The 27769-nt window shown below is 40.4% G+C and overlaps 1 protein-coding gene and 1 long non-coding RNA gene across 6 annotated transcripts in view; one reads left to right on the forward strand and one right to left on the reverse strand.

Moving 5' to 3' along the window:
* The window catches only part of MEIS2 (Meis homeobox 2), a 243218-nt gene extending 229138 nt beyond the window's left edge, over positions 1 to 14080 (reverse strand). The window contains exons 1-7 of one of the 5 annotated variants that reach the window (XM_039347327.1): positions 12314 to 13619; positions 11765 to 12003; positions 11000 to 11232; positions 9394 to 9535; positions 8650 to 8700; positions 7827 to 7877; positions 6887 to 7036 (exon numbers count right to left, since the gene is read on the reverse strand). In XM_039347327.1, the coding sequence (XP_039203261.1) occupies positions 6887 to 7036; positions 7827 to 7877; positions 8650 to 8700; positions 9394 to 9535; positions 11000 to 11232; positions 11765 to 11773 (636 nt within the window). In that variant the 5' untranslated portion in view covers positions 11774 to 12003; positions 12314 to 13619. Of the gene's footprint in view, positions 1 to 6886; positions 7037 to 7826; positions 7878 to 8649; positions 8701 to 9393; positions 9536 to 10999; positions 11233 to 11764; positions 12004 to 12313; positions 13623 to 13682 lie in introns of those variants that run through there. The other 4 variants (XM_039347330.1, XM_039347328.1, XM_039347326.1 and 1 more) reach the window with 4 other exon arrangements.
* A 531-nt stretch (positions 14081 to 14611) lies between these two features.
* Positions 14612 to 27769, forward strand: part of LOC120309779 — a 33620-nt gene continuing 20462 nt past the window's right edge. The window contains exon 1 of the long non-coding RNA XR_005557177.1: positions 14612 to 15643. This is a non-coding gene — a long non-coding RNA (uncharacterized LOC120309779). The remainder of the gene's footprint in view (positions 15644 to 27769) is intronic.

Genomic DNA, 27769 nt, shown 5'->3' on the forward strand with positions numbered 1-27769 from the left:
AATGCAAGTTGTAATTAATATAAAAGCAGGAGACAATATGGGGAAAGCTTGTACTAGCAGGGCCACAGGAGATCACTCTACAGCTATCTACTGTTTCTCATTTATGTATACAGCTTTTCACAATTTTACCAGTACAGTATTTTTTCCCTTGAAAGTTAAAAAAAAATGATTTTGCACCATCATTGGATTTTGCTAAATCTAAAGAAGAGCGTGGAAAGGACAAGACTCTAGGCATATGAAGCAAATGAACTGCATACTATTTTGCTGTTCTTACAAATCTAATGGAAGTTTTAAATGTTTTAACTTCCACATGCTTTTATTTAAAGAAATGAAATATTTTCAACACAGACCTGTTTTATAATAATTATTTATTAACATTCCTCAGTGGCATGTAATTGTTTATATGCTTAAATACTGGTCACTCATCTTGTACAATACCAAGGTTAGTGATTTAATAAGCCTCAAACTTCTGTGTAAAGGACAGCTTACACAGATACAGATGGATTAACTCTGCATTCCTTATGCAACCCAAACTTTCACTGGGCAAAATCACTTTAATTATGCAAGGGCCCCCCTGTGGGGTCGATTCTGATCTCACACTGTTTTTATAGCAGTATAACTCAATTTTTCATTAAGAAATTATTTGTATTTCAAAATAAAATATACGTTAAAAATATCTATCTGTCTGTCTATACTGCTGCATGCTAGTGAATAGCAGGAAGAAGATAGAATCAATTGATTTTGATGGGCATTTCAAATATATGCAAGAAAAAAAATAGCTCCCCTATCTATGGCATTCATAAAAGTTGCTGATAGAAAAAAAAACTCCTTCTGGATAAATAAAGAAGACACAGTATAGTAGTATACTATAGTACACCTTGAGTACTTGATTGCATTTAGTTATTATAAATCAATTTTGTATATGAAAACATCAACACTTTGATATGGCATGTTGACCATGGGTTAAAGACATTTCATTTCATCCAAGGCCTAACCATAAACTAGATCAGATCTTATATCATCCAAGCAGTACTCAGAACACCGGCTGAACTACATAATTTACCTAAAAATTTGGTTCCAATTACTAATGTATTACTGGACAAGATTGTTACATGGTATCTTATGAAAATATAAGCTATACTTGCACTAAAATATTGTAAAATAAAATATATAAAATTTCTGAACTGCTGAATAAACAGTGCATTTATAAAAAAAAACCTTGGTAAGAAAATATACAGGTTTAATACACAGATTCAAATATACACAAGAAACAAACATAATCCCACTTAAATATAAATAGCTTAATCTGATTTGATAACAGCGCAATCTTATGCATGTCTTTTTAGAAATAAATCTCTTAGTTCAGTAAAATGTCTCACGTATCTATCCATAAGACTGCAATGCTTATAATATACATATTAAAACAACATCATGTATCATGAGCCTTTTAGTTTAAAAATGCATAAGAATAAATGTGTAAAATTGTATGATTTCATATCAGTGCTATCCCCAAAGAATATAATAAATGGGCGAGAAGGTTACAAAATAGATGTTATTCTTTTTATACTACATATTAATGTAATTTTCTTTCACTGTACTTACTTTTACAAGTTTCTCATACCATGCATGTATCAATCTATATAAACCTCCGTATATGTATTATATTTTCTTGTAAATTTAAGATTCCTATTGATCTAATATGTGAGCTATGTGAATAGAAACGTTATACCTGCTTATTCATGAGTGACCCTTTCTACCTGCATCAGCCTTTTTTCTTATTACAGATGTTATACCTTTTATACTGATACTGAATAGTGTTCAAAAGAATACTTTTCATATACAGTATACCTTCATTATACAATGGAACTAATAAAAATAAGCAGAAAGATAAATGTCACCATAAATGCAGTTTGATTTCAGTTAAATTGTAAATATGTTACTTAATAAGACAATTCAGAAGCTATAGGATAATTTTTTACTACATTTAAGATACTGACAACTGGAGCCTAAGTGGCAAAACATTATAATATCAAATGTAATGTATACAATGGATTTTAGTGAAGTCAAGATAATTTTACAAAGGTTGTTAGACAACGTGCTAGCTATCAAATCTGTTATTCCTGGATATCAAATACTAGATGGCTTGTAAGCTATATGTAAAACCAGCAACTTTGCAAGCTTCACACTATGAGCTATGGAACATAGCAGTCTACTAATTTGACTGTACGAACTGATTACATCTCATTGTATATTTTACACAGTATGATCACTGGGAAATAGTATAGTCTTGTAGCCATCTACTTCTCAGTAATCCTACTGAAAAATATTACTTTTAAGTAATTCCCCCTTCCCCCAAAGGTTTGTAATGATTGTAAAGTAATGATACAGTAAATAGAACTGCAACTGTAAACTGCTTCACATAATCTGTATGGTAGAGTCTATATAAGTAGACAATTTGGTTTGTTAATTTGTTCTCAGTCCTAAATATAATAAAGTATAAAGTTGTTACATTCTTAGCAAGTCTAACCTTCCACAAATTTGTGATTCATTGGAGATAAAGCATTTTGAAGGAATTGCTGTTTATGTCTTTTAAAAAAATGTACAAATCAACAACAAATGTATGCGACCCACATAAATTATTTATTTTAATATATTGTTTATTGGATACTGCAAAAATGCAGCCAAGCCTAAAATATTGTACATAACATATTTCTCATTCTGATGTGACATCAATTATTGCTAATATTTCTCTTAAATTTTTACAGATTTTTGTGCACAGGACACATTTAGCTATAGTTCAAATGTGAAAATAGTTTTATGTATGAAAGATAAATATAAAATCTCCTTCAAGTCATGGGCTGCTCTAGGTAACTTCATGGATATAGAGAATATGGAATTGCCTTGCCAAAAATATTAGAGTTTGTCATTATCTTCCATTTTACCCCTTAGTCTAGGTTATAGTTTCTGGGTTTCTGGGTGGTCTCTCTTATCCATGTACTAATCAAAGTTGACCCCAGTGCTTTTTTTCTAAAAAAAAAAAAAAAAAGTGCCAGAACTCACACATGTCATACAATCCGCCTTGCCTACCTACAAGGTTCCATCCAAAAAAGGTGCTGGAACTCTGTTCTGGGCGTTCTACGACAAAAAAAGCCCTGTTTGACCCTATCAAGTTTTTTTGAGATCAGCCAAGGTTGACTAGGTTCTATGATCAAAGTGTGAGAATCTACAAGAAATCTTGAATGTGTATATACTTTAATAAGAGGAGCAAGCAGTGCTGGCTTTCTGTTTGTTTTCAAAAACATTTTAAAATTCTCATTTTTTGTAAATTCTGGACTTGATGCAAACTAACAAATATTTTGTAAAATGATCTTCAAAGTACATTCCAAGAAAGTCACTATCTCTTACTTTAATTATTCAATATAAATCTATAAAATCCTGCTTTACAGATCTAAATCTATTTTAAAGATTTAGAAACTGTTTTGTGGATTATTATAAAGAAAAATAATGTGTATGAATCTGTTCCAAATATTCATTTACATAACTGGAATATATATACTGGCATAGTCAAGGCAGAATAAGGATAAAAATTTCCTGCTATAGACCTCAGCTATAAATTACATATAGGCCATTTTCTATTATCTGTTTTCTGAGATCATTAACAAATGTAATAAAACAAGTTGTAATACTATCAACGTTATACGGAAAATCCACTGAAATAGCATTTCCATGAATGTGTGTATAAAATTGTTAACTACTTCTAAAGAATCTAAAAAATATATTTAAAACTATATGAATACTGGTTAATTGAAGTCAAGCTTGAGGAATCTTGAGTTCATATATATGCATATATGTGACAGTGATAAATTGCATTCCTAAGAAGCGTAAGTTAACAATATTTACAGTAGTATTTTATCTGGTTTATTTCAGTTATAGTATATTTCTACACATCTACAACTAATACTTGAGTGCAATGAAAATATATGAGAGTATTAAAAATTCAAACTGTAATTATGGAGTGTTATATTTACTAACTATGCCACAGCATACATCAAATATAGCAATTTTCCGTGACTACCAGTATCCTAGCTTTTGACTAGCAAAGTTCTTGGACAATTGATTCTTACTTTATTATAGAAGAATTAACAGTAATTAACAGTACATAAAATAACATTAAGTGTGTGCATTTTATTGTTACCAATATTAGAAAGACACTGCCTTTTTGCATAAAAGCTAGTACTTTTGCCAAGATGAAGCCTTTTCTTATCACAAACTAAATTATATTTTTCAGCAATGTAATGCTACAAAGAGACACATCATACCTGAATCTCATTGTGAATATTAGCTTCTCTGACATTTCCTTAGTTTGATCTATATCATAGTATATAACCTACAAACACATTAGGATCCAGTAAACTATTACTATAGTTACTATATTGCAGTTTATCTATAACCATGAACAGAAAACAAAATATTGGAATATGAACTATTTTTCACAAACTGTCATTTGAACAAAAGAGTCCCTGGCCCAGAACAAATTAAAACATCTTTAAAGCTATAAATTCATAGCCATTCAAGTGAAACACTCAGTATTTCAAAAGTAAATACAGCTATAAGAAGGACCAAAGCAATGGTCAGGAGTTAACACAGAGAAAACACCATGCCATCTTGTGTCCTTTAGTGGTTTATCATAACACCTGCACCACCCTTCACCAAATGAGACTTAGCCGTAGGCTGTATTTAAATATGCATATCAAAGCAAGCAAAAAATAAATCTTGAATAGCAAACTGGAGAAATGCTCATGTTTATCCATTTTAAGTGTAAGGTAAAAATCCACAAATAAACAAGTTTATTCTAGATTTTTGTATATGCTCATTAAAATTGTAAAATGCATTATTACTGATTATTAATAAAGTATTACACTTTATATTAATATGTATGCATGAATGTATGTATACATTATTATTATCTGTACCTTTATCAAATGTATCCTTAGGGTGATGTTAACATACATATCTAATAAGGCACAATTCCCAAATGTACCTCAGTGATATAACTATTAATTTCCCAGTTGGTGTTCTGGTTGCACAAATTATTAGTTCCTTCAAAAAAGTATCAGGAAACTAAAGTAAGAATAGTAGAACCCAAATGTCTAGAGCCCAATGTCCTATTATTTAAATAAATTTTAAATAATTATAACAATGAAAGTGGTAAACCCTGACAGGTTTAGAATAGGCTAAAACATTTGCTTAAATTTGCTGTTTTACTATTGGAAGGGTTGGAAAAGATTATTTTCTATGAAGATGGTTATATTACAAAATGTGAAACCTCATTTTATCACTGTAGTTGAATTTGGATATTATAAAAGAGCACTTCAAAATGGTTTGAGCACTCACCATCTGCTAAAGCCCCAAACAGTATAGTTTAGGTAATCTCCTTTAATATAAACAACAGCAAGCCCATTTCCACACTTCCACTTAAAACAAATTTACACTAAAAATGTTCTGGGAAGATATGCAATATTTTATATATACATATTTGGCTCTTTCAGGATGTCTGCCATTTCAGGTCTAATGATCCCAAAAAGTTATGTATGCCCCAAATATTTAAACAATAAATATTTTTGAAACTATGATATTGCTTCATAGACTTTAGTACCTATAAATGATATAATAGAACTTTGAGGGAACATTCAGTGTTTCCTTGCTTATATGCTTTGATAGCAATAATTATAAAATGTCATGAAATCTGGACCTGGAGATTTCCAAAGAAACAAAACAATTATATTTATTTAAAGATAGAAATGGTCCATAACAAATTAGTACTTTTTTCTGTTGTTAAGTATTGTCAACAAATATAAAACAAAATCAAATATTTAACTTTCTGCCAACATATTTTAAAAAGAAAAAGAAAAGAAATAGAAAATATTCTTTATTTTGTATCTACTTTTCACAGCAGACTAAAAACTTATTATAGATTCTTGTACATAGCATAGTAATCCCTCCGTCACATGTTAGAATAATGTTCCTGCTATGCTATTTTTAGTTTATACCACTTGTTTTATGAAGTTATTTACAATGCCTATGTAAACTCTCCTCTCTACACTCTTAGAAATAAGCTATTATTCACACTTGAACACTATGTGTCTATTTATACATTTCTAAAGTAAATAAACTTATTACGTAAGTATGTAACAGGTTTCCATAAGCAGTTCTATAAAGCATAACAGCTCATGTAAAGTGCCATTCCCAGACATATTTGTGCATATTCAACAAAAACAATTCACTGAGCTACTACTAAAGTGTTAAAACCAACAGCTAATGTGTAGTTACTCAGTCATAATTATTTGCAGCTTCTAAAAGATATTGTAAATAATTGGTATCTCAAGATTATTGAAATTTATTATAAAGCTTCAGCCACTTGGCAACATGTGCAAATTTCAGTGATATATTGCAATAGAGAAAGTAGTGTTATTATTTATAATTTTGGTTCAAAATAGTACACAATTGCTAATAATTCTGCCTGGATAAAGTATGGAGGAAATCTCATTTTTAAATAACTGAATAATTTCAATTTTCTTTTTTTCTTTGTTATAATAATAACAGCAAGGGTCATAAAGCAGAAAATATTGCCTATTTTACTAGACAGTTTGTCAACTCTTCAATTTGTCAATGTTGTAAACTTTACAAGACAAAACTTAAACTTCTAGGTAATAAAATACAAAGGAATATTCTTCCACCAGAAACCTAGATTTAAACAGCTCTATAACAGGTAACATAGGTAAACAATTTCAACACATGGGTGATGGTAAGAAAAATCCTTAATTAATAACAGTCCAGGAGTTTACTAAATGGATAAGAGCCATTACAAATTATTGAAAAGACTTACATGGTCAGCTAAATTTGTGGATGATCCTGAGAGTTCTTCATGGTCAGATTTGGAGCTGCCATCTCTTTCATCAATAACTAGGTCTATGGGCATTTTGCCTTTCAGACAGCTAATGTACCGATGGCAGAAATTATCACACAATTCATGAACCTGAGTGTAACATTTAAGTAAAAAAAGAGAAAAAAAACAGATGCATTTTTAAAAGAGAGAGAAAACAAAACTTCTAGACTGCAACTTGATCTCCCCCCCACACACACACACAATTGCAAAAGAAGCACTGTGATCTATTCCAAGAGTAACTCTAATTAAGAGGCATATAGCTGAAGCAAGGAAACAATAGAGAAATTGTTACAGCACATATTATTCCCCAGAGACTTGCTTGAGCAACAAGTTGGGGAATGCACAGCTATTAAATGTTAGCCTATTCTATAGATAGAAGAAAATCCGATTTAAGGATATTACCAGAAGCACTGAGATCTGGATAAATAAAACATAAAAACATAGGCAGTTCAGTCAAGAAAAGTGAAGGAAAGGATGTGGTGAGAGAACAACATAAATATTTTGAAATCTCTCGAGAAGGAGAGAACTTTAGTATAAAATAATTTTCTTGTACAATTTAGCCTTTTCATGTGATCCATAAGATGTTGAAAACAGGGGGGTCTATAATCATGCTAAATAATTTGCAAGAAGGAACCAAGACAGAGAAGGAGAGGACATAGCAGATACTTGAATGGAGATAGGAAAGAATAGAGAAGTTGGGAGGGTGAGGGGGGGGGAGAGAGGTTTAGGGGAAAAAAAGAAAAAGAGCCATGCACTTTTGGTTTAGTGTCAGGATGTGTTTTGTACCAGTTACAGTGTCCTTTTGAATTTCCCCAAGGGCTGTAGGAAGGCCAGGGCAGAAAAAGGGAAAGGAAAAGAGGGAGTGCCCCCTTGCTCTTACCTTTTCTAATTCCAAAAGGTGAAACCTTAAGACTTGTATCGCTTGTATCATCTGAAAGAAAACAGGGAGCAGAGGAATTGTCATATAAGGGAGAGAAGAGGCAAGTCAAGGAGTGGGGGATTGTCAGGGCACGCTCTCATTATCCAGGATTTTAGCTCTTTGGACACGCTTGGGCAATTTTGATCATCAACTTTAACCTAAAGCACTTGATTTTTTTTTTTTAAAAAAAAACATCAAATCACACAAGCGCGCGCGCGCGCGCGCGCACACACACACACACACACACACTTAAAGAAAAACAGTGATAAGTGGTTTGCCAAGATGTCATCCCCTGTGGTTTTTTTAAAGTCTGCAAACCAACCAAGTGCTAAACATCCACTCACCACTCCATCCGTTTTTTTTAATAAAGAAAAAACAAAGAAAGCAAGGTGGAATGGCTTCAAATGAATGATCTGCCTTCAGCTCTTTTTTTCCAAGTGGATTCCCAGTACTTTTAATAGTAAAATTAGTCAAATTAGCAAAAGAATCACAGTCAACAACTTCAAACTCTTTGCTGAAGCCAAGATTTCCTTTTCTTTTGCTTCTCAGGGTTTAAACCCATCTCAAGTATCTGTTGTCCTCCCCTTTCTATGTCAAGAGTTTGAGTTCCTTGAAGGCCCTGCTTAAGAATAATTTCTTTTTCTTTCAGATTCTTGGCACCTCTACAAACATTTCTCCAAGTCCCTCTTCGTATTAATTATTTTATTTTAACCAAGGCTAAGCACAAGTGGGGTCTCCCAGAGCATAAGAGGTCAAAACAAAAAACAGACAGGAAGAACCTTACCAAATTATCCAATTCTGGATTTGAAGAAAAAAGTGGTTTTTCTGCCCGAACCTACATGGGAGGGGGGAGGGGGGGAAAGAGTGAGTAGGATTCAGTGTGTATTTCAGCTACCTTAAATACCTTCCTATTTGTTGAGCCTGTGACCCCACCCCACCTCACAGTCTAATTGTAACAGATCAAAACATGAACTAGTTGCAAGTTCTTTGCAATGCCAAAGAGACAGTTGAAAACTTAGGCCACTCAGGGCCACCACCATTCTTCCTGTCCCACACAAGCTTCCTTCTCACCCAGTTCGCAATTTCAACCGAGGGCTGAGAAATGGGCCTAACACCTCTTGAATGCATCTCCTTCTCCTCTCCCTCCCCCCCCATCCCCTTTAACAATGCCCCCTTCCTGTGAGCCTAAGGGAATCCTAGAAGGTCTCTCAGCAAATCTTTCTTGCCTACAGAAGGGAAGAGGAAAATGGGGATGATAGAGAGGTGGCTGAGCAGAAGGGAAAGGCACCCAGACCCAGCTTGCCCGGAACATTTTCCCTCAGATACTCCAAAGCTCCCTCAGAGCAAGCGCCGCCCTCCCCTTCCTTTCCCCAAGGCCTGAGGAGCAGCAGGCCTCATCGCGCGGGCCCCGGGGGTGCCTTCTGAAGGAGGGGGGGGGTCTTTGGCGTGAGGTGTCGCGCGCTCAAGGAGGGGGGCAGGGTGTGCGGGGAAGGGGCGGGGAAAAGCTGAGAGGGAAAAAGAGTTCGACCTGTTTGGCGAAGACGGCGATGTCCTCATTGAAGGAGTCGGAGGAGCAGACGTCTCCGCCGGCCACCCCAGGCTCTCGGGGAGTGCAGGTGGCGAGCTCGCACTTTTCAAAGACCAGAGCTAACAGAGGGAACAACGGGTGCCTGCCGGGCGATGACACACAAAGAAAAGGAGGGGAGAACGACATTAAGAGAAAAACGAGAAAGGGGAGAACAGAGAAACCTAATCAACAAGTTTCTTTCCCCGGTCAAAAATAAAAGAAACATAACGTGGCTAGACGCGCAAGTTTACTTGCCTCAGCCTTCCCATAACTAAAGGAAGGGACATCACAGAATCAAACGTAGAAAGTAACACAACGCATGCAGACGTCTCCCCACAAAAATCCTGGGCCAAAACCGAACTCCACAAAACCCATGTGCGCCAACAAACACAATTACCCAGCCCCAGATTCCGCTGTGAGAGTCCCGCAGTTTTTAACCTAGCAAGGAAACGAGCAGACCCCTCGTCCCCAAGCCACGGCAGTACCAAACGCGGAAAGAGTTGATTTTTATCCAAACTATGAAGTCGTTTCATATTTTGATGAGAAGTAACAAGAGCCACGCTATCTGGGAAGGAGAGGAGAGGAGAAAGAAGGGGATCCCGGGGCGTCCAGATTAAATATCGACTGCCCCGTCATAAAAGAGAAGAGGACTGAATAAATTCCCCTCCATTGTCCGGCCAGATACTGCCTGGGGGTCAGGGTCTAGCTAGGCGGTACGTGCGTTAAAACAGTAACTCCTTTTCCTAAATCTTTCGTCCTAGTATTAGTTGGGTCGCAAGGGCTGTTTTTGCATGCTTTAAAGAAGGAAAGAAAAATGTCACCTAAATAAAACTTTGCTGAGGAGAACACATTTCCCACAATCTTCCCATGCCGTCACCCGGCTTTGTTTTTAAGGTCTAACCCACATTTTATTTGGATTAATTTTGCATTCACAGAGCAACGTCTAAATAAATAAACAGCACAATCCCCGCTGATTTCAATAAAATTTGCATGTGTGTAAATGAATCTGGGGAAACCAGGCTTTCTTTTCATTTCTGAGAGACAAAAAATGCTTTAAAAAAGCTCTTAAGTAACTGCCTTAAAGATTGGGCTGTCCGAAGAATGGAGCAGCTTAGCCACACAGCTTTTCACTAAAATCTGAACGCACTTCCAGCGCGTCAAAATACACGCCCGTCAATCCCTGCATCCTCCGTGGAATTTCTAGCTGAAGTTTCCCATATATTTGTGTCATTTTTAACTTTATACACCTAGAGTGTTTTTATTACCTACAGAAATGCCGAAAGAGAATATTGATCTATAGTGACAAATTACACGTGCCCTCTAGATTTCAGGAAGAAAACCCGAGGAGGATTTTAGGAAGGGGGGTTTGTTTAAAAAGCACTACGGTTTCTCTCCAAAAAATCTCGTGCCTGCCTGCCTCCCTCCTTGTGCAGGACGGCTATTCCTCTACTCTCTTTCCTGAAAGAGACGGTCTCTCCGGCCTTTCGCACATACATACACACACCGAAATACATATATGCTGCAAGGAAAGGGCCACAGCGCCTGGCTTGCCTTGCTTTGTACCTACCCATAGATTGCATCCTTGTCCCGCTTCAAGGCGTCATTGACAGCCGATCCCATGCTGGCTGGCATGACATTGGGGTGCGGGGCATGGGCTCCATAATGCTGGCTGGCATGCAGTGGCGGCCCGTGGTTCAAATGGTGTACTGGGGGGATCGGCCTGGGGGCGTGAGGGTCTCCATACATGGAAGCAGGTACCCCTACTCCGTCCATCCCGCCGTAATGAGGCAGCTCATCGTACTGTCAAAAAGAAAATGGGCCAGAAAAAGGAAAGAAATAGAGCCAGAAGAAGAGAGAAAGAGGAAAGCGAGAAAGAGAAAGGGAGTGAAAGGGGGGGAGAAATAAACAAAAACAAAACAAAAACAACAGAAGTCAGAAGAGAGTAAAGCACCCAGGCAAGTCAGACAAAACAGAGCAAAACTACAAACCAAGACCAGCCACAACAGAGAGAAAAGCGATACAAACTGAAATCAAAATAAAAAGTGCAGTCGACAGAGCTGGAGGGGGGGAGGGCAAAGGAAGAAGGGGGCAAGGAATGTGTGTGTGTTTGTGAGCCGGTTGTGGGGAAAGCTGCTTCGAGGGCAAAACACGGGAAGGGGAAGTGTGAAAGGGAAGAAGGAGGAAACCGTTTACGAATTAGAGGAAACGGGGCCACAGATAAACTAACACCCCCACCGGTAACCAGATTAACGCTACGGAGTAGGAAGGGTAAGCAAGGCTGAGAAGGGAAAGAAGAGCGCGAGAGAAAGGGAGCAAATAATCTGAAAGTTACCAGAAACATTATTTAGTCGCGATTCCCCCTCGTCCTTGTCAAAATCAGAGACAAACTAAGCAGCAAATGTAGCTGTATTTCCCAGGCAGCGGCAGCAACAGCCACAGCAGAAGCGGCGGCGGCGGCGGCAGCGGCGGCGGCAGCAGCAGCAGCAGCAGCAGGCAAACCTTCCCCCCTGTAAACCGCGCGCCACTGAGCAGTTAGAGAGGAGCAGGGAAATCGCGCTGTTGGGGGAAAAGCTACAGAGGAAAGAAGCGTGGAACAATTGCACACGCACGCACACACACACACACACACACACACAGAGGGAGACACACACACACACACACACACACACACACACACACACACGCACGTAGAGAGAGGGAAAGAAAGAGAGACATAGAGGCACACGCACACACAAAACTGGTGAATAATTTTTGCTGCTATTTGTTTTGTTTCTCTAAATAGTGGCCGCCATGAGCAGCAGCAACAGGGAAGAACAAATCCGACAGGCCCCTCCTAAGAAAGGATTTATACGTAAGGTAAGTGTTGGAGATTTAAACCTACCCTTTGCGCCATCAGTCTGCGCTCCAATAAACTCCGGGATGTGTCCTATATTTAATATCCCAGTCCAGTAACACCACCAACAAAGTGACTGAAGAAGAAGGAAAGGAAGAAGAAAAATCCCTTTTCCCTTGTTTCTCCGACCCACTTATAGAGTTCTCCAATAAGCGTAAATATTCATAAAGACAATCGTTATAAACAATAAAAAGTAGGGAAAAATAAACCACGTAGAGAGTTTGTCTGTTTTCCCCGCGTGCTCTTCTTTATTTCCCTTTTCTGTGCCTTTCCTTTTTTTCTTCTTTTACGTGAAAAAAAATATGATGGTAATTTTTTTAAAAAAAATAAACATAAAAGTCGTCAAGCCCCACACTGAAGGTTACGATCGGCCCGTCAGCAACCCACATGTAACCAAACTGTCGTGTCTCATGGCTTTTTGCCACTCCAGCTGTCAATCAAAGCCATGGAATGTCAAGGTAGTGAATGAATGATGGCTGATGATGATGATGAAGAAGAAGAAGAAGAAAAGAGGAATCTTTTAACCTCGGATTCTTTCTCAGTAAGTCCGCGTTTGGGGTTTGCTTGTAGGAAAGCTATAGGTTCTTTAAAAAAAAAAAATAACTACCGGGAGGGGGGAGGGTGGGGTAGGATGCGAAGAAAAATGGAATAGTTTGCAAAACGTGGACTTCCTCCGTTCTTTTTGTGTGCGTGTGTATGTGCGTGCTTGTGTGAGTGTGTGTGTGCGCGCGCGTTGCTTTCCCCCCCCCTCCCGGTAGGTATTTTGCCTCTTCACCTCTCCCTCTGAGATGAGTGAGTGTCAGTAAGTGTTGGCAGGTTGGCTGCTGGCTGGCTTATAGAAGAGGCTCAGTTTTGCGGCGCTGATCGGCGGGAGAATGAAATGACGGAACCCGGAAGTAGTGGTGGCCATAGCCAGTCCTACAAGAGAGACACACATACAAGGGAGAGGGAGAAGAGAGCGCGGGCGAAAACGGGCGAGCCCAGCTCGCGCTTACAGTCTGCGATATGCAGAGTGTGCAATCAGGGCTGTTTCCACGCCACCCGGGGTGGGGAGGCGGGGGGCGCGATGCACCGCGTTCAGAAATCTCAACCAAGCCGGGTCGCCTTTCCGGATAGGCGCGGAAAAGTGGAAGGATACAGAGGGAGTCTCGGGAGGAGGAAGAAGAAAACGAAGGAGAAAGAGAAGAAGCGGGAGAGGGAGCAAAAAGAGGGGGGGGGAGAGAGAGATGGGCTGCCGGGTGCGTGCGTGCGTGGGAACTGCAAACAGCCCGAAAGGGGGGGGGGAAGTATCCTAGAAGCCTAGATCTGTTGCTTTTTTTTTTTTAATGGAGAGATTTTTTTTTATTTTTTTTTTTACCCTTCGAGGTCCTCGTTTGCCTGGCCGTGCTGCTTAGCCATCTCTTCGCCTGGTGTTTGTTTCTCTCTTCTTCGGAGGGTAACTCACAGCCCCGCGAGGGTTCAGCGTCCTGGAGACGAGCCGAAGGAACTCGGGGCAGTGGCGAATGTTTGGAAAGAGGTGCGGGCAAAGTTGTTTTGCCAGCGGAAACTCCTAGCCTGCCTTAACAAAGTCCGCCATCCTTGTCAGTAGAGTGCATTCAAAGAGCTGCCTGCGCCGCGCGTTTCCTTCTCGGTGTAAACTCGCTACCTTTCGCGGTTGATGTTCCTCAGGATAATTTTCCCGGAGGAGAGCACTCCAAGCTTCGCACCCTTTACTCTGTGCTCGGTTCCCTCATCGCCGCTGTACGAGGCGGGGGTCTTCGCAGAGGAATGAGAGGAGAGAGGGGGGTGGAGGAGAAAGGAAAAGGCATCCTTTTAGGCTGGGTTTAGTCGCTGCTTGGGCGTTACAAAGCGAAGGCAACAATTCCCCTCTTTTTCTGCCTTTTATTCCAAATTGTAATATATACATTTTAATGCACTTTTGATAACTGGGACTAACCCGTCCTTCTGATGCCTTCCTGAGCTTGCTTTGCTTGTTCTTTTGTAGAATTCGTATTCCTTAACTGGGGAGGGGGGGGTGTTATTAATATTCTCTGTTCAAAACAACGTAAAGTCACAGCTATTATTATAGGTACCATTACACTAGCTGCAGCGGTTACTCTGCAGAACTAGTGCGAGGGTGCCCTCTGGTTCCTAAGACCAAGTGAACTTTTGAAAACACACCCAGCAGACTTTCGCGGCCCGTCTCTCCCGCTTCCCCCCCCCCCCACAGGCACTCACAAGCTCTACCTACCGCGTTAATTTTGGTGAGGGGTGTGTGTGTGCGAGTGTGTGTGTGTGTGCGTGCGTGCGTGTGCAGTCTCCTCCAATCACTTTGCTGGAACTGAAACATGCCTTACCTCAGAGCAGTCAATTACTAAAGCTACCCGAGATCATCAATCATGGGGGAATGCTTCAAGTTAAGGGGGAGGAGCAATGGTCAAACTATTGATCGCTGCAGTTTTGCACTCTCTCTCTCCCTCCCTCCTGCTCTCTCTCTCTCCCCACACATAAAATCTAAACCAGACTGTCCTGGTAATAGTGGGACTTATCAATGATTATGAATCTACTTGTGAATGTTACGTCCTCGTACATACGTGCCGCGGCGGCGACGGCAGCCCCGCATTTAGACTGGATTCCGGCGAGAAAAAGAGAGTGTAGGAGAGGGACTGGAGAGGACCGTTCTTAAGGGCAGGTCACGGGTGTGTGTGTGTGTGGGGGGGGAAGTTAAGGAGGAAAAGCGAAATCTGCCGAAGGGACGGGAGGGAGGACTCTAAAAACGCAGCCAGTCTTTCCTGGGCTAGGGAGCCAGCTCCCGAGGTCAACGAAGCTCTCCAAAATGATGAATGATTGAGTACCTGCGATGATGATAGTGATTACCGGAGCAATTAAACAGTTTGATTAAATGAGCCATCATAACAACGCTGTCTGCGGGATATCAGCCCTCGCTTATAAAAAAAAGATAGAGCAGAGAGAGAGAGAGAGAGAGAGGGAGGGAGAGGCTGAGGAACGCCACTGGGGCAACGGCTTCGCTTCCCGGGAGCGCTTAGCTTGGCAAGCAGCGCAGCTTGAGCTCAGCCCCCCGAACGGGCAGGCGAAAGAGCTGGAAAAGAACTGCCGAGACTTTTAAGCCTGACCTGCGCGCTCGTTTGAAGCGCCGAAGGGGGGGGGTGGGGGTGGGAAGAGAGAAAAAAAAGGGGGGTGTCTGCTTTTGCTTCTCCCTTCTCCGCTTCTCCCTTCCCCGCTTTTCTTTTCTTCTAGAAGACCCCTTCCAAGATTAAAGCGATTCTCCGAAGCAGCCGCTACCCTCTGTGGCTGATTCGCCCGGCTCTGGGCAGAAAGGTGAGTAAAACCGCCCTCAGTACGTCCGCTTTCTTTTCAAGTTGCGTTTAAACCGGTTCCTTTTAAGAAAAAAGAAAAAAAAAGGGGGGGGACTTATTCGGGGGCGAAGGGGGTGGGTGAGTCGTCCTACCGCATTTTCTTCTCTGTCGTAGAAATCGGCAACGCGCTTCGAGACCTTCTTGGTAATGAATACTTGGCTAATCCTTTGGGTGCCCGGAGACCTATAGAGCGAGCAGTGGGTTATGCAAATCCTTTCCTACTTTTGCAGCTGAACCTTTCTAAGGGATTGCTTTAAAAAGAGATCTACTTTGGTCAGGAATGGACTTTGTGAGGTCTCTCTCTCTCTCTTCCCCCCCCTTCTCCTCGCCTGTTTCCGAAATTGCCATTTTCCTAAATTCCTCGGGAATCACATTGTTGCAATGTCGTCAACCCACTTCCTCATTAAGAACACAGTTTTTAAAAACTGTTTTCTATTAAAAACAGAAGGGAAAAAAAAACCCATACCCGACCAGGGCTATATTTATCTCAGTTTAGATCGGTTTAGGTAGAAATGGGAACGGTTTTGCCGCCATTTCCCCCCCCCCTGTTTTTTTAAATGCAGCTCCATGAAGAATTTTCCTCTACTAAGGCTGAATGTATTGAGTTCAGTAAATGAATATTATTGCAAAAAGATCTTGTATATTAGAAACCTTTAAAAAAATCTAAAAAGTTATCAGGAAGAGATATTTGCTGGTTCCAGTAAAGCTGCTTTCATTTCAGCTTCTCCCCTCCTTAAATGAATCATTCCTGTTATATTTCAATTCTTTTAAAATAGCAGGATATATATTTTTAGTTTCCTGGGAGATTTGAAGTTACCCTGAAGAATGTTAAAACAAAGAGGAAACAACAACAACAACAAAAGATTACAAAGTCTTTCATTCTTTCCTGTGACAAATGTAAAACAAAGCAAAAAAGGATTTCTTTCGTGCTTTTTTATGAACAATCTAAAAAAATATTTCTATCACATGTTTGTTAAAAATCTTCAGGTAGGTATCTGAGAACCAGCCATATAAGTAATTGTTTTTGGAATTCTGAATCAAACTTTAAAAGGGGAAAAAATAGTTACATTTGGAGGAGATTGTGGCAGGATGGATATAATATTTGTCTTGAAGCTGTGAATTCTTACTGCATTTCAAAGCAAGTTTCTTCAGAAATCAGGCCTTCAGTTTTCAGTGGGACTTTCTCCTGGAACTGCAGCTATAATAAATTTTAAGATAACTGATCTTGTTGCAAAATGCAAACATATTTTTTTAAAATCCCAAGTAATGTCCGTCATCATCATTATCATCACCATCATCGAATTAGAAATCCTGTGTAGAAATGTATCCTTGTCAACAGTCAGTTCTTTCCCCAACACCAAAACCCAGTTTGCCTCTTTCTTTCTTTCTTTCTTTCTTTCTTTCTTTCTTTCTTTCTTTCTTTCTTTCTTTCTTTCTTTCTTTCTTTCTTTCTTCTGGAAATGGTTTTAACAGGCGGTAAAATTTCATCTTGTGGTGTCAAATTGGGGTCAGTTTGGGGTGAGGGTTCTCAGTGTCCGGGAAGGAGCTGTCCAACTGTGTTGGGATTCATTAAGGGCAAAAGATCCATTTCAAGAAAAACAATACAGAGACAGTCAGTAGGCTAAAGATCCTTTCCAATTTGCTTTTTTCAAGTGTGCTCAGTATCTATATTTTCAAGAGCAAATATAGATACTGAGACCCAGCATCTCTTCAAACTTCCCAACCAGCTTCTTCTTTCTTGGAGGAAAATCAAAGTGTATTTTGAACAACCTGACGTTGCAAAGGATAATAACATCTTGACCATTTGGATGTCTTTTTATTATTTTTGCAAACATGCTCTCTCTTGCAAATGTGACTCGCCCAAGAGGTAACATGATCGATTCTGAAAGTATATATGCATTTTTTAAAATTTCAGATTTGCTCTCTGTGAAGTATCCTGTAAATAGAAAAGGATTTGAAAAAAATAAGCTGGGATGAGATATTAATAAAAATCCATAAATACTGTTTTTTACTGCTATTGAAACAATCTAATAAGTGCTCTCTAGTACCATCAATTTAGGATTTCTAACAGTGTAAAAGTATATGCAACTAATCAAGTTTATTAAATTCGCGTGGCTTAAATCCTCTTAGCTGTTTTTACATCTCTTAGCAGATCCCCACCTCACTAAAAGGACAAATAACTTCAGGCGTAATCTTGTTTGTAACTTTATTCAGTGTTTGTTCACCAGAATGAAGGGATTTTTGTTCCCCTCCTTTTGCTTTTGGGTTAAGCAAATAACATTTGAAGAAATGCCCTTGTTTTTCATAGAAATTATGGCTATATTTATATAATTTATTTTGAAACGTGGCTAAAAATAGATCTTGACAAGGAACAAATCAGATCAAAGGCAGGGATTGTTTAAAAGTTTAGGCACCTCCTAGGTTTTTTTTTTCTGAATATGGAAGGAATTTTCAGTATAATCAGGATGCTGCAGTAGCTTCTTATTTGTGTTTGTTTCTTTTTCTTTCTCTCCAAATTCTAGCTCTAACATGGACCCAAGAACTAGGGATGCTTAGAGATGCCATGGACAAAACCTAGCCCACTTATATTCAATATATATTGAAATTCACATATTTTTGTTTCTGGACTAGATTGGGCTTGATGCTTTCCCTCAGATTTCTGCAAAGGAAGAAATTAAATTCTGGTAGTTAGTTTTTCTCTTTCCCCCTCCCCCCTCCCCGTTGCCCCCTCAGCATCCTCCACTGCAGATAATCAAAGATCATTCTGCTCAGGCAAATAAATATAGAATAAAATATTTAACTTATTTTATGGAGATATTAATATTTATTATCTTTACAGTGAGTCAGTTCCCTACCTATTGAAATGCTACAGGTAGAAAACAGTAGTTCCCCCCCCCCTTTTCCTCCTTTCTCTTTCATTTCCTCACCTTGCGGGTTTATTTTTCCCAGATCTTTTCCTCCCACAAAAGTCAAGCCTTACTCATCAGGTGAACTCTTCCTGACCTCTCTTCCAGGGTTCTGGAGCCCTTTGAAAGCTGGTTTAGGAGGGCCCTCGTTAAATTACTTCTTGGACCCTTTCTTTCCCTTCCCTTTTTCTTCCCTCACTTCCTTTTCTGTTTCAAAATCAACACGAACTCCAGTTTCTTTATTCACTTACAGCCCTCTATTATACTTCCCAAACACTTCTAGGAATTAACATGGCACTTGTGGAGTTGGCTGCCCTCGTTCCTCCCTCCTTTTACTTCTTTATCTCTCCTGTTTCTTCTGTAAAGATCCCACCGAACGGGAGAAGCGATTCAATAAACAGCCCTCTAGCGCTATCTGGCGGGACTCCAACCGTTTCAGCAAACTTTCAGCTTCACCCCAGCGCCTCAAGACGGCTGCTTTCCCCCCCCCCCCATCTTCTTTGTACTGGTAAACGGCTACACAACTGGAAGTCGTTTTGGAAGGTGCTGATGCTCCGCTTGGTTCCAAACCAAGACTTCACTAACCGCAGAATGTCAGAAGATTGGAAACAGCCTTTCGCGGCTTTTTTTTTCTTTTCCTTCCCTTCCCCTTCCCCTCCCCCTCCCTCCCTCCCTCTTCTCTGCCCTTGGATACTGTCTGTTATATCATCTTCATCATCATGGTCGTCGTCATCATCATCACCATCACCACCATCCTCTTATGTGGCTTAACGTTAATTTCTAACGTTCCAAAATCCATCGTAGGATTTTTTTTTTTTTTTTCCCGACGCCCAAAAAATGCACTCACTAAATCCCGTCCCTGTTACCCGTTTAACTTCCAGGCAGCGCCGGACCTTGTGGCGTTTAAGGTGACCCCCATCCGTCACCCCTTCCTCCCCGCTTTGCTTCTCCTCGGGTTGAGGGCACGGGGGGGGGCGGGGAGGGGGACGCCCGCCCTTTGTATGCTAGGTCTGGAGGATCTGGAGGATCCCAGCGCAATTTCGTTTTCCGAAGTCCGGCCCTTGGAGCGGAAAGGAAGAAGAACCATTTCTCAAACGCAAAAGGAGCCCAGGACAAACTAATACGGCAGAAGGGCTGCTTGGTTCATTTTAAAAAGCGGTTCGGTGTCAGGGAACACTTAGATTTCTTTGAACCCGACGACATCCTAGCGCTCCCAAACTGTCTGCCCCAAAGGACTGGACAATATTAGGATGCCTTTTCTCCCTTGGATCTAATGGATCTCAGCTAGTTTTGCATATTTTCTGGGCAGGAAAATCTGTTCCATTCCATGGGTTTCCCTTCGGAAAAGAGCCACCTAGGCTCGCGCGTCAAAGGAGTGGAGGATCGTGCCGGATTCCGTCTCCTATAGACTCCTTTGGCAACCCTGCCCAAGGCCCATCCCAAAGGAAGCCCCATTTGGGGGAGACGAAATATCTGAACTGGGCCGGCCAATTTCAGTTCGGGAAAAGCAAGTTGGCTCCGGAAACTTGGTTTCAGAAATACCCGGCCAGTTTATGTAGAGAAAAAAAAAGGGAGAAAAAATTTAAAAAGGGGAGAGAAGACAGAGAATGAGAGTGAGAGGGAGAGAGAGAGAGAGAGAGATACAGGGAGAGATACGCTTAGTGTCCGGCCCTGTCCAGCTCTTTCTCTCTCCAGCACTCGGGTCGCCTGACTGCACTTTTCATTTTCTTTTTAATGAATCTCCCCCTCGATGCCCTGCACGGAGAAAGTAATCCTGCTGATTTTGTGCTACTTGCAAAAAGGCCTTTTGGTGACGGCCCTGCCGAGGCTAAGCTCTGCCGTAATTAATTGAAAACAGTTATTAGGTCGTCATTGGCAATAGCGTAAATAATTACGATAGGTTTTTACTTAAAACTGACCGGTCACCGGGGGGTGGGGGGGGGCGGGGAGAGAGAAGAAGAGAGGGAGGAATCGATTGGAGGTATAAAAATGATGGCTCAAAACGTCAATGCCGATTATTTGAAATAGTGTAGTCGAATCTTTTTTTTTTTATTATTGCTGCCATCGGTTTAAGTGTCTGAAAAGTGCGGTGTTCCAACATATGTTGTCAATACTGTCAAAACTGTCAGGTTTATTACAGCCGGATTGTAATACATTTCGGAGTTCCTCATTTACATACAATCTCCTACTTTTCTTCTAACTGCCCGCCACAAGCTTGCCTTCCTTCTTCCAGGAGAAAAAGCTGAGAAACCCTGGCAAAGTCCTCGAAGGACGCCGGGCTTTTATCCCAGCAGAAGTAGAAGGTCGTGCCAACAGTTTTCCTAACGTCCCGCTTTTCTTCCCGGCTTGCCCGAAGGAAGCCGTCGCCTCACCTCGCTTCGCTTCGCCTTCCCGGTGGAAATCCAGACAGTCGGACGTCGCTTTGGGCCTCTAAGCCAACTTAGTCCCGCCGCAGGAGCCTTAAACCCGCCGCCTGCGGCACAAAAGGGGCTGCGGCAGACCTGGCGCTGCGTGCCCGATTCGGCCACTTGAATCCCCTTGAATTGCGCGGGGAGACCCGAACCGCCTTCCAAACACACGAAAACGGCCGCGCCGGCAGACAGAGCGCCTTCGGATGTCGCTGAGCTCGACGGCTCTGCTGTGCGGAACCAAAGCGCCCAGGTCTCCACGACCCGTCGGCCACCGAGTTGCGGATACCCTACGGAGACTCGGAAAAAGCTCCCTTGGCTCCGCGCAAGCCCTCTCCAAACGCCCGCAGGCTTTCCGGAGGATGCGCCTGCCCCGGGCTCCCCAGCTGCCCCGGGCTGACTTGGAGGCGAGCGCGCCTTGCATGCCGATCCGCGCGGAAAAACGGCGGGTCTTCCGCCTAAAGAGAGAGGCCAGGCGAGGCGAGGCGAGGCGGACGCGTAGGAAAGTGGCGGTGAAGGGGGGAGGAAGGCATTTTTCATTGAGTTGTTGGTGACTTTGGGTCCCTTTTCTTAGCATATTTAGCCCCACAACATCTCCCCAGGCCAAAATGCCTGAGAGTCCGAAGCTATACTTGACCCCACCATAACTATCGATCCTACGTATTCCCAGATGATATATGCGTAATGCGATGTTTTGTTCTTTTTTTTTTCCTTTCAGGAATTCGCAAAAACAAACAAACAAACAAAAAAACCCAACTGTGTGGATTTAAATTTATTCCACCGACTCTCTTCACCGAACAATACTCAGGTTTCCCCCCATTCCTTCCTACCTTCCTTCCTTCCTTCCTTCCTTCCTTCCTTCCTTCCTTCCTTCCTTCCTTCCTTCCTTCCTTCCTTCCTTCCTTCCTAAGGAAATTAAGCAGGTGTTTGAGAATAGGAAAGGGGAAAAGGTTCGGGTTCCAGGGGGCTGTTCCCCACAGATGGTTTCCTCACTGCTCAGTGGCATCCAAAAACTCCCCAGGAATCTAAAAAATTGAGAACTGAGTCAAATGAAGCCCCGGAAAAGGAGCCGTTAATATCGGGTGGAGCTTGCTTTAGGTGTGTTTCCCCCTCCCCCCTTTTTTATATTGGCGACAAAGGAAAAAAAAAATAGATTTTTCCGTCCCTGGGAAGTGGGACGGTGATGGTCACAAACTCCCTCTTTTTCCTTTTAAAACTTTACGGCGTGCTGAATGGCGGGAGCGGGGAGGCTGGAGAACAGCTCTCCTGTGAAAATAAACTAAACAGTGACAGAGGCGACAGACCCAATGAATCAAACGAAGGCCAATGGAAAAAAAAAAAAAAAAGCCGCCGCTCCAAATTTTATCCCGTGCTCAGTTTTGGAGCAGAGAGGAAACTCCTTCCTCATTTCCCTCCCTTGAAAACACGAAGCATTTAACAATTACTCCTTAATCGGCTGGCAGGCTGGCCACAAATGATGCCGTTCAACATCAAAGACATGCTTGGGACTTTATCTTTTAGCCATAAGAGGATTAATTTCTGTCATTAGAGTGGGGAAAATATGTACATAAATAAGTATCGCTCTCCCCATCTTTTCCTCTTGATCTTACGGATTATTATCGGTGGCGACGAGGCGATTCTTCAAGTTTTGCCTCTTTATTTGGGAAAAACGAGGAAAGAGGGCTTAGGGACGCCAAGCCTCCCGTCCCCGCGCCCAGGAGCCCGCCCCGGAGCACCGGACCTCTTTTCCGAGCATCCAAACAGCGGGGCGGACAGATGCCAGAATAAGGCTGCGTTTCTTCCCGAGGACCGGAGGGAGATTTTAATTTGGGAGGGTGGGCTGGGTTTGCCTTTGTTGCGCTTGTCTCTCCCTCTCCCCAAGCTCAAGGCAGACCCTCATCCCCCGCCTTCCCTTAAAATCCGACTGACCTTCATCCTAACCTGTATGAACACCTCGTTTACCTAATGACTTTGTGTCAGGCAGGCAGCAGGTCACTGTCCTTTTTAACCTTTCCCATTGCTGCAGTAAGCATTCTGGGCGATAACGAATGGCTCTTGGAATAATCGATGCACATTTTATGAGCCCTGCCAAACTCAAGAGATGGACACCTTGTCTCAGGAAGGTGGCCTCACTTTCACCAAGTGGCTTCCTCACACCAGATAAGAAAAGCTTCTCCAGGCCAGCAGCTCAACTGATGCCTAAATTTCCCTCTGCAGAGATGTTGGCAGGTAGGGTTAAAAAAAAAAAAAAAATCAGGATGACGCCCACAATGGTGTGATGCTCACAAAAACCACATGGAGCTTCCATAGCATCATCTTGACTTTTTTGACCCCTCCCTGCAGACACTCCTGTCTTAGTAAACTTTCCTTGAGTCCAGACCGGTCACCAGCTGGTGATTTCATGTGCCCATTGTTTGCTTGATGCAATCCAAAATTAGTTTGCCATTTCCTTCATTCAGGATGCTTTTTCCAATTTACAATCCTGGCATTTCCCCTTGGTCTCCCATCCAAATACTAACCAGATGTAAGCGTGGCCAAAGCAATTTTGGGGCCAAGGATAGGTGATCAACCAAGTGGCCTGTTTGTTGGGTCAAATGAACAACGAATCAAGCTAAGTCCAGGGTGCCGAAGGATCTGAAAGTAAAGGCTTGGGTGACAGAGATTTGTAACAGTATTAAGAACCATTAAATACTAAATTAGTATGAATGAATATTAGTGATTATGAATATCAGTATTTACTGAGGAGTTTTTCCCCAGACAGAAATTCCTCAAAAAGGATTTTACTAAATTCCGAACTAGTTCTTGCTTGCCTCCTTTTTTTTCTGAAAAAAATATATGCTATAATCCATTTGAGCAAGATGTCCCACTCCATCTTTCCAAACACACTCCATCCCTTTCATTAGTTACACAGCAATTAAAGTACAAATCCCCTGCCCCCTCCCCACCTCCATTCTTCCCGGAAGGCAAGGATGGTTTTCTGCAGGTTTTCTGATCAATGGATTGGGTTGTCAAATAAACAGGAACTGGGACAGGAAGGGATGCTGGGGGTTGTGATGACGCTGGAAGGGGAAAACAATTCTTAGATAGCCTGTCTCTTTCTTAAAAGTTGCTCCGGTAAGTTCTTCTTTTTGACCATTTAGCTTTCATTTAGTCTGTTAACTCACTTCCAGTTTAGGCAGAATAAAGAAACTTGAACCTATAACTATGGCAAACAGAAAGGGGGGGGGGAGTTCTCCAGAACCAGATCCACTCTTGCAAACAAAACAAGCCAACAGCTCTGGCAAATGTCAGGAATCTCTCAGACTTGCTGTGATGTGCTGGTGTTAGTCAGAACTGGGAATAGTTTCAACCCTGTTATCCCCATAGAATAATTAATACAGATTGGAACTTTTTTTTTTTTTAAAAAAAACCACCTATAACCATATGTTTCATTTTTTTCCACAGTTATGCTTGCTTTTTTCTTTAAGATGATTATGCCCTAAAGTTTCAACCTGATATTTTCCTTGGCACTTATCCTTACAGAAGAGCAGTACTGGAGGTGGGGTTGGGAAGATTACAAGATAGTTTTACAAAAGTATTCCTAGGAAAGTTTAGACCAAGTATAGACTAAATTTAAACCAAGTTAGGGAACTGTTAAAGGCAGGAATGATATATATCCTTGAGTCAATTCACAGGCTAATTGAAAACTCTCTCTTTCTCTCTCTTTCCTTCTCTCTCTCTCTCTCTCTCTCTCCCCCTCCCTCCCTCCCTCCCTCTCTCTCTCCCTCCCTTCCTCCCTCCCTCTTCCCTGCATTATGGGCTACACTACCATCAGCAACCAGGAAGCACATTTGATAAAGGATCAGAAAAAGAAAGAAAATTGACAAAAAATTAATTTGTTATGATTGCTCTTTAACTGCAGCAGAAAGACAGAACGACTTACAGCATTGTCTGCATCAGGTACCAAAATAATTTCACTGGATTTGGAAATTTTGCTCCTTGACTTGAGGAAGGCCTTGCTTCCACTTCCATTTATATATCAGTGGCTCAAAGTCTGGGAGTTATTTACAATGAATGAGAATTAGTTGTCTGGGACCTGCATATGATCAAACTTCTTGATGTGTACTGTAATTTCTTCATGTGTACTGTAACTCATAGCAAATCTATTCAATCCCATAACATAACAGTTTGAAGAAGCTGAGAACAGGCAGTCTCACATTTCCCATGTTTCACTTTTATCTGGAGTATCACCACCAAGACAAATTCTGTCTGAGAAGCACCAAAAAGAAATATGTTGTGATAAGTTTGAGCTTACTTAATGGTATTCTACAGAATACTTAGACCAGTGGCACACCTGGCTAAAAGTTATGCAGAAAAGTGGGCTGAGAAAAAACCTGATTATAACTCAGTTTCTCTCATATGCTAAGAAGCTATTCAAATACACAAGACCTTTAGAAGATTGAGTAACTAAACTATTATACATTTAACATTATCTGATATTAAATAAAATATACATGTAGTATAATAAAGTTATCTATGTTTGAATGCTAATGATTAAACATCTGTAGAAAACTTGTCAATGTATGGTGTGGTGTATGATTTTACGGCATTCATCTCTACGACATTCCTTCAACTGTTTATTATGAATCCTACTTTAGAATCATTTTAAAGAATCTGTAACTTGTTCAAGGACCTATTAGATAAATACTTGACAGAAGTGTGGTTCTGATATTCAGTTGTATTGTTGTATATGAAAAGAGGGGAAGAATCAGTTCTATTGTTTTCTGAAGATAATTATTGTAGCTTGCTAGTGTAAGGCCATATGTCCCCTTCCTTTTGCTGTATTCACATCCATACCTATTTAGAAGTAAGCACCATGGAGTTTAATGGCTATAAGGATGATACTTCAGTCCTGGAGATACACCACATCATGAAGCACACTAGCAAAGCAATTTTTCACTCACTCTGACCAAAAACTATTGATTTTAGTAGATTAGAATTGTGGTCAGAGGACTGTGTCACACTCCAAATGTCTGAGTGCCACATGGATAATAATATAACTTCAGGGTTTAATGTAGGCACTAATGGTAAGTTATTTGTTTTAAAATGGCAAATTTCTTAAATAGTATAATGATTCATATACAATAAATAGTATGGTAATAGTATTATTGTGGCCAGATGAATATATCTTCAGCGGTGAAATAGAAAAATATCTTCATATATGACACTATTTATAGCATTTTATAAATTTTATTATTTTTTTTCATTACTTTTTAAAGCTCCAGTGCAAGTACCACATTTTGGGGAATGGTTATACAATTTATTGAACATATTGACACAAGGGGGGAGATTTAAGCATTACTTAAACTGGGGAATTAAATTTTTGTTTGGATTATACTCTCATTTTTTTAAAAAAACAAAAATTAATTAAATCAAGAAGGTTTTCAAATAGCTCTTTCTGAAAATAGCCTTCAGATCCACAGTTTGCAACCAGTGGGTTCTATATAAAATATTCAAACTGAATGAGATCATAAGGTCAAGAGCTACACATGTATGTTGTGAAATATGCTTGGGACACATGTGGGTGAGGGAAGAGGCAAGTGGGTGGGCTCAAAGCATAAATATGATGTGTCAAGAATAAAACACAATTTCAAATACCTGTGCACTTTTTAATATTTTGTACGTCAAGGTATGTCAAAGTGCTGCTTATTTTGTTATGGGGCAGTGCTTACAGACAAATTGAAGAATATGTTTCAGTGCTCATCAGTTAATTACCTTTACCAGCAAAAGCAAAAATGTTGGATAGATTTTTCCATAGAAGGTGCATATTTTTCTTTAAAATAACAAGCAAAACCCCTTTGTTACTATCCAGTACCGTAACCCTTGCAATCAATCCTTCTCAAGGAGAACTTAGAAGGGTGCAAGAAAGACAAGCACAGGGCAACCAAAACAAGACCTATTTTATTTGATAATACAGTACAGTCTAAAACTATTAAACATTTCCCAAGCTCTGGATTTAATCAGATTTTACACTTTTCTATTGTTTGCAAAAATAGTAGAAATGAATTAAAGTTCAGACTTAGAGTTCACTGTAAAATTGGACTTTAACATGTTCAACCAATCTAAATGAATGCAAATTAGGGCAGCAATCCTATGTAACCTTAGTTGGAAGTAAGTTCTGTTGACATTCAGGGGATGAAAGTCTTTCATGTTATAATATTGTATATCAAAATTATAGGTAGCTAGGTTGTGTCAGTTGAATACTTTGCATCTATTAGCAAAAAAGGTACCCAATGAAATAAAAAAATCTAGTTCTTATAAGGTTTTTTGTAAATAATTTACAAAATAATTGTAATAATTACTTTAATGTAAATAAAGATTCAATTCAGAGTCTTAACAGAAATAACCATGCATGCAAAAAAAGCATACACATGAATTGGGTACTAATGATTCCAAATCATAGGCAATCATAAATGACTCAAAATAGAGAAAGGTAGTGTCAAATAAGACATAGCTAACCAATGGCAATTTGATTAGAGTATACTTGGTAAATTGTGGCTACAATTTCTCAACACCGGTAAGTTTTGCTATAGGTGGTAAATTAAAAAAAATCAATTTTTGAGGTAATTTTATGTTCCGTTCCTTCCTTAATCTCCTTGGTTCAAAATCTACCAACTGATCAAATACCACTTTTTTCTCTAATTTAAAATAAACAATTTTACAAGTATTTTGACTGGCCAAAGTCTTCTCTTGTCTTCGATTACTTTGCTAAAAAAAAAAAAAAAGAATTGTGAA

Source organism: Crotalus tigris, unplaced genomic scaffold (genome assembly GCF_016545835.1).
Source record: "Crotalus tigris isolate CLP2741 ecotype Arizona unplaced genomic scaffold, ASM1654583v1 scf7180000018064.1731613, whole genome shotgun sequence".
In the NCBI taxonomy this organism is placed as follows: domain Eukaryota; kingdom Metazoa; phylum Chordata; class Lepidosauria; order Squamata; family Viperidae; genus Crotalus; species Crotalus tigris.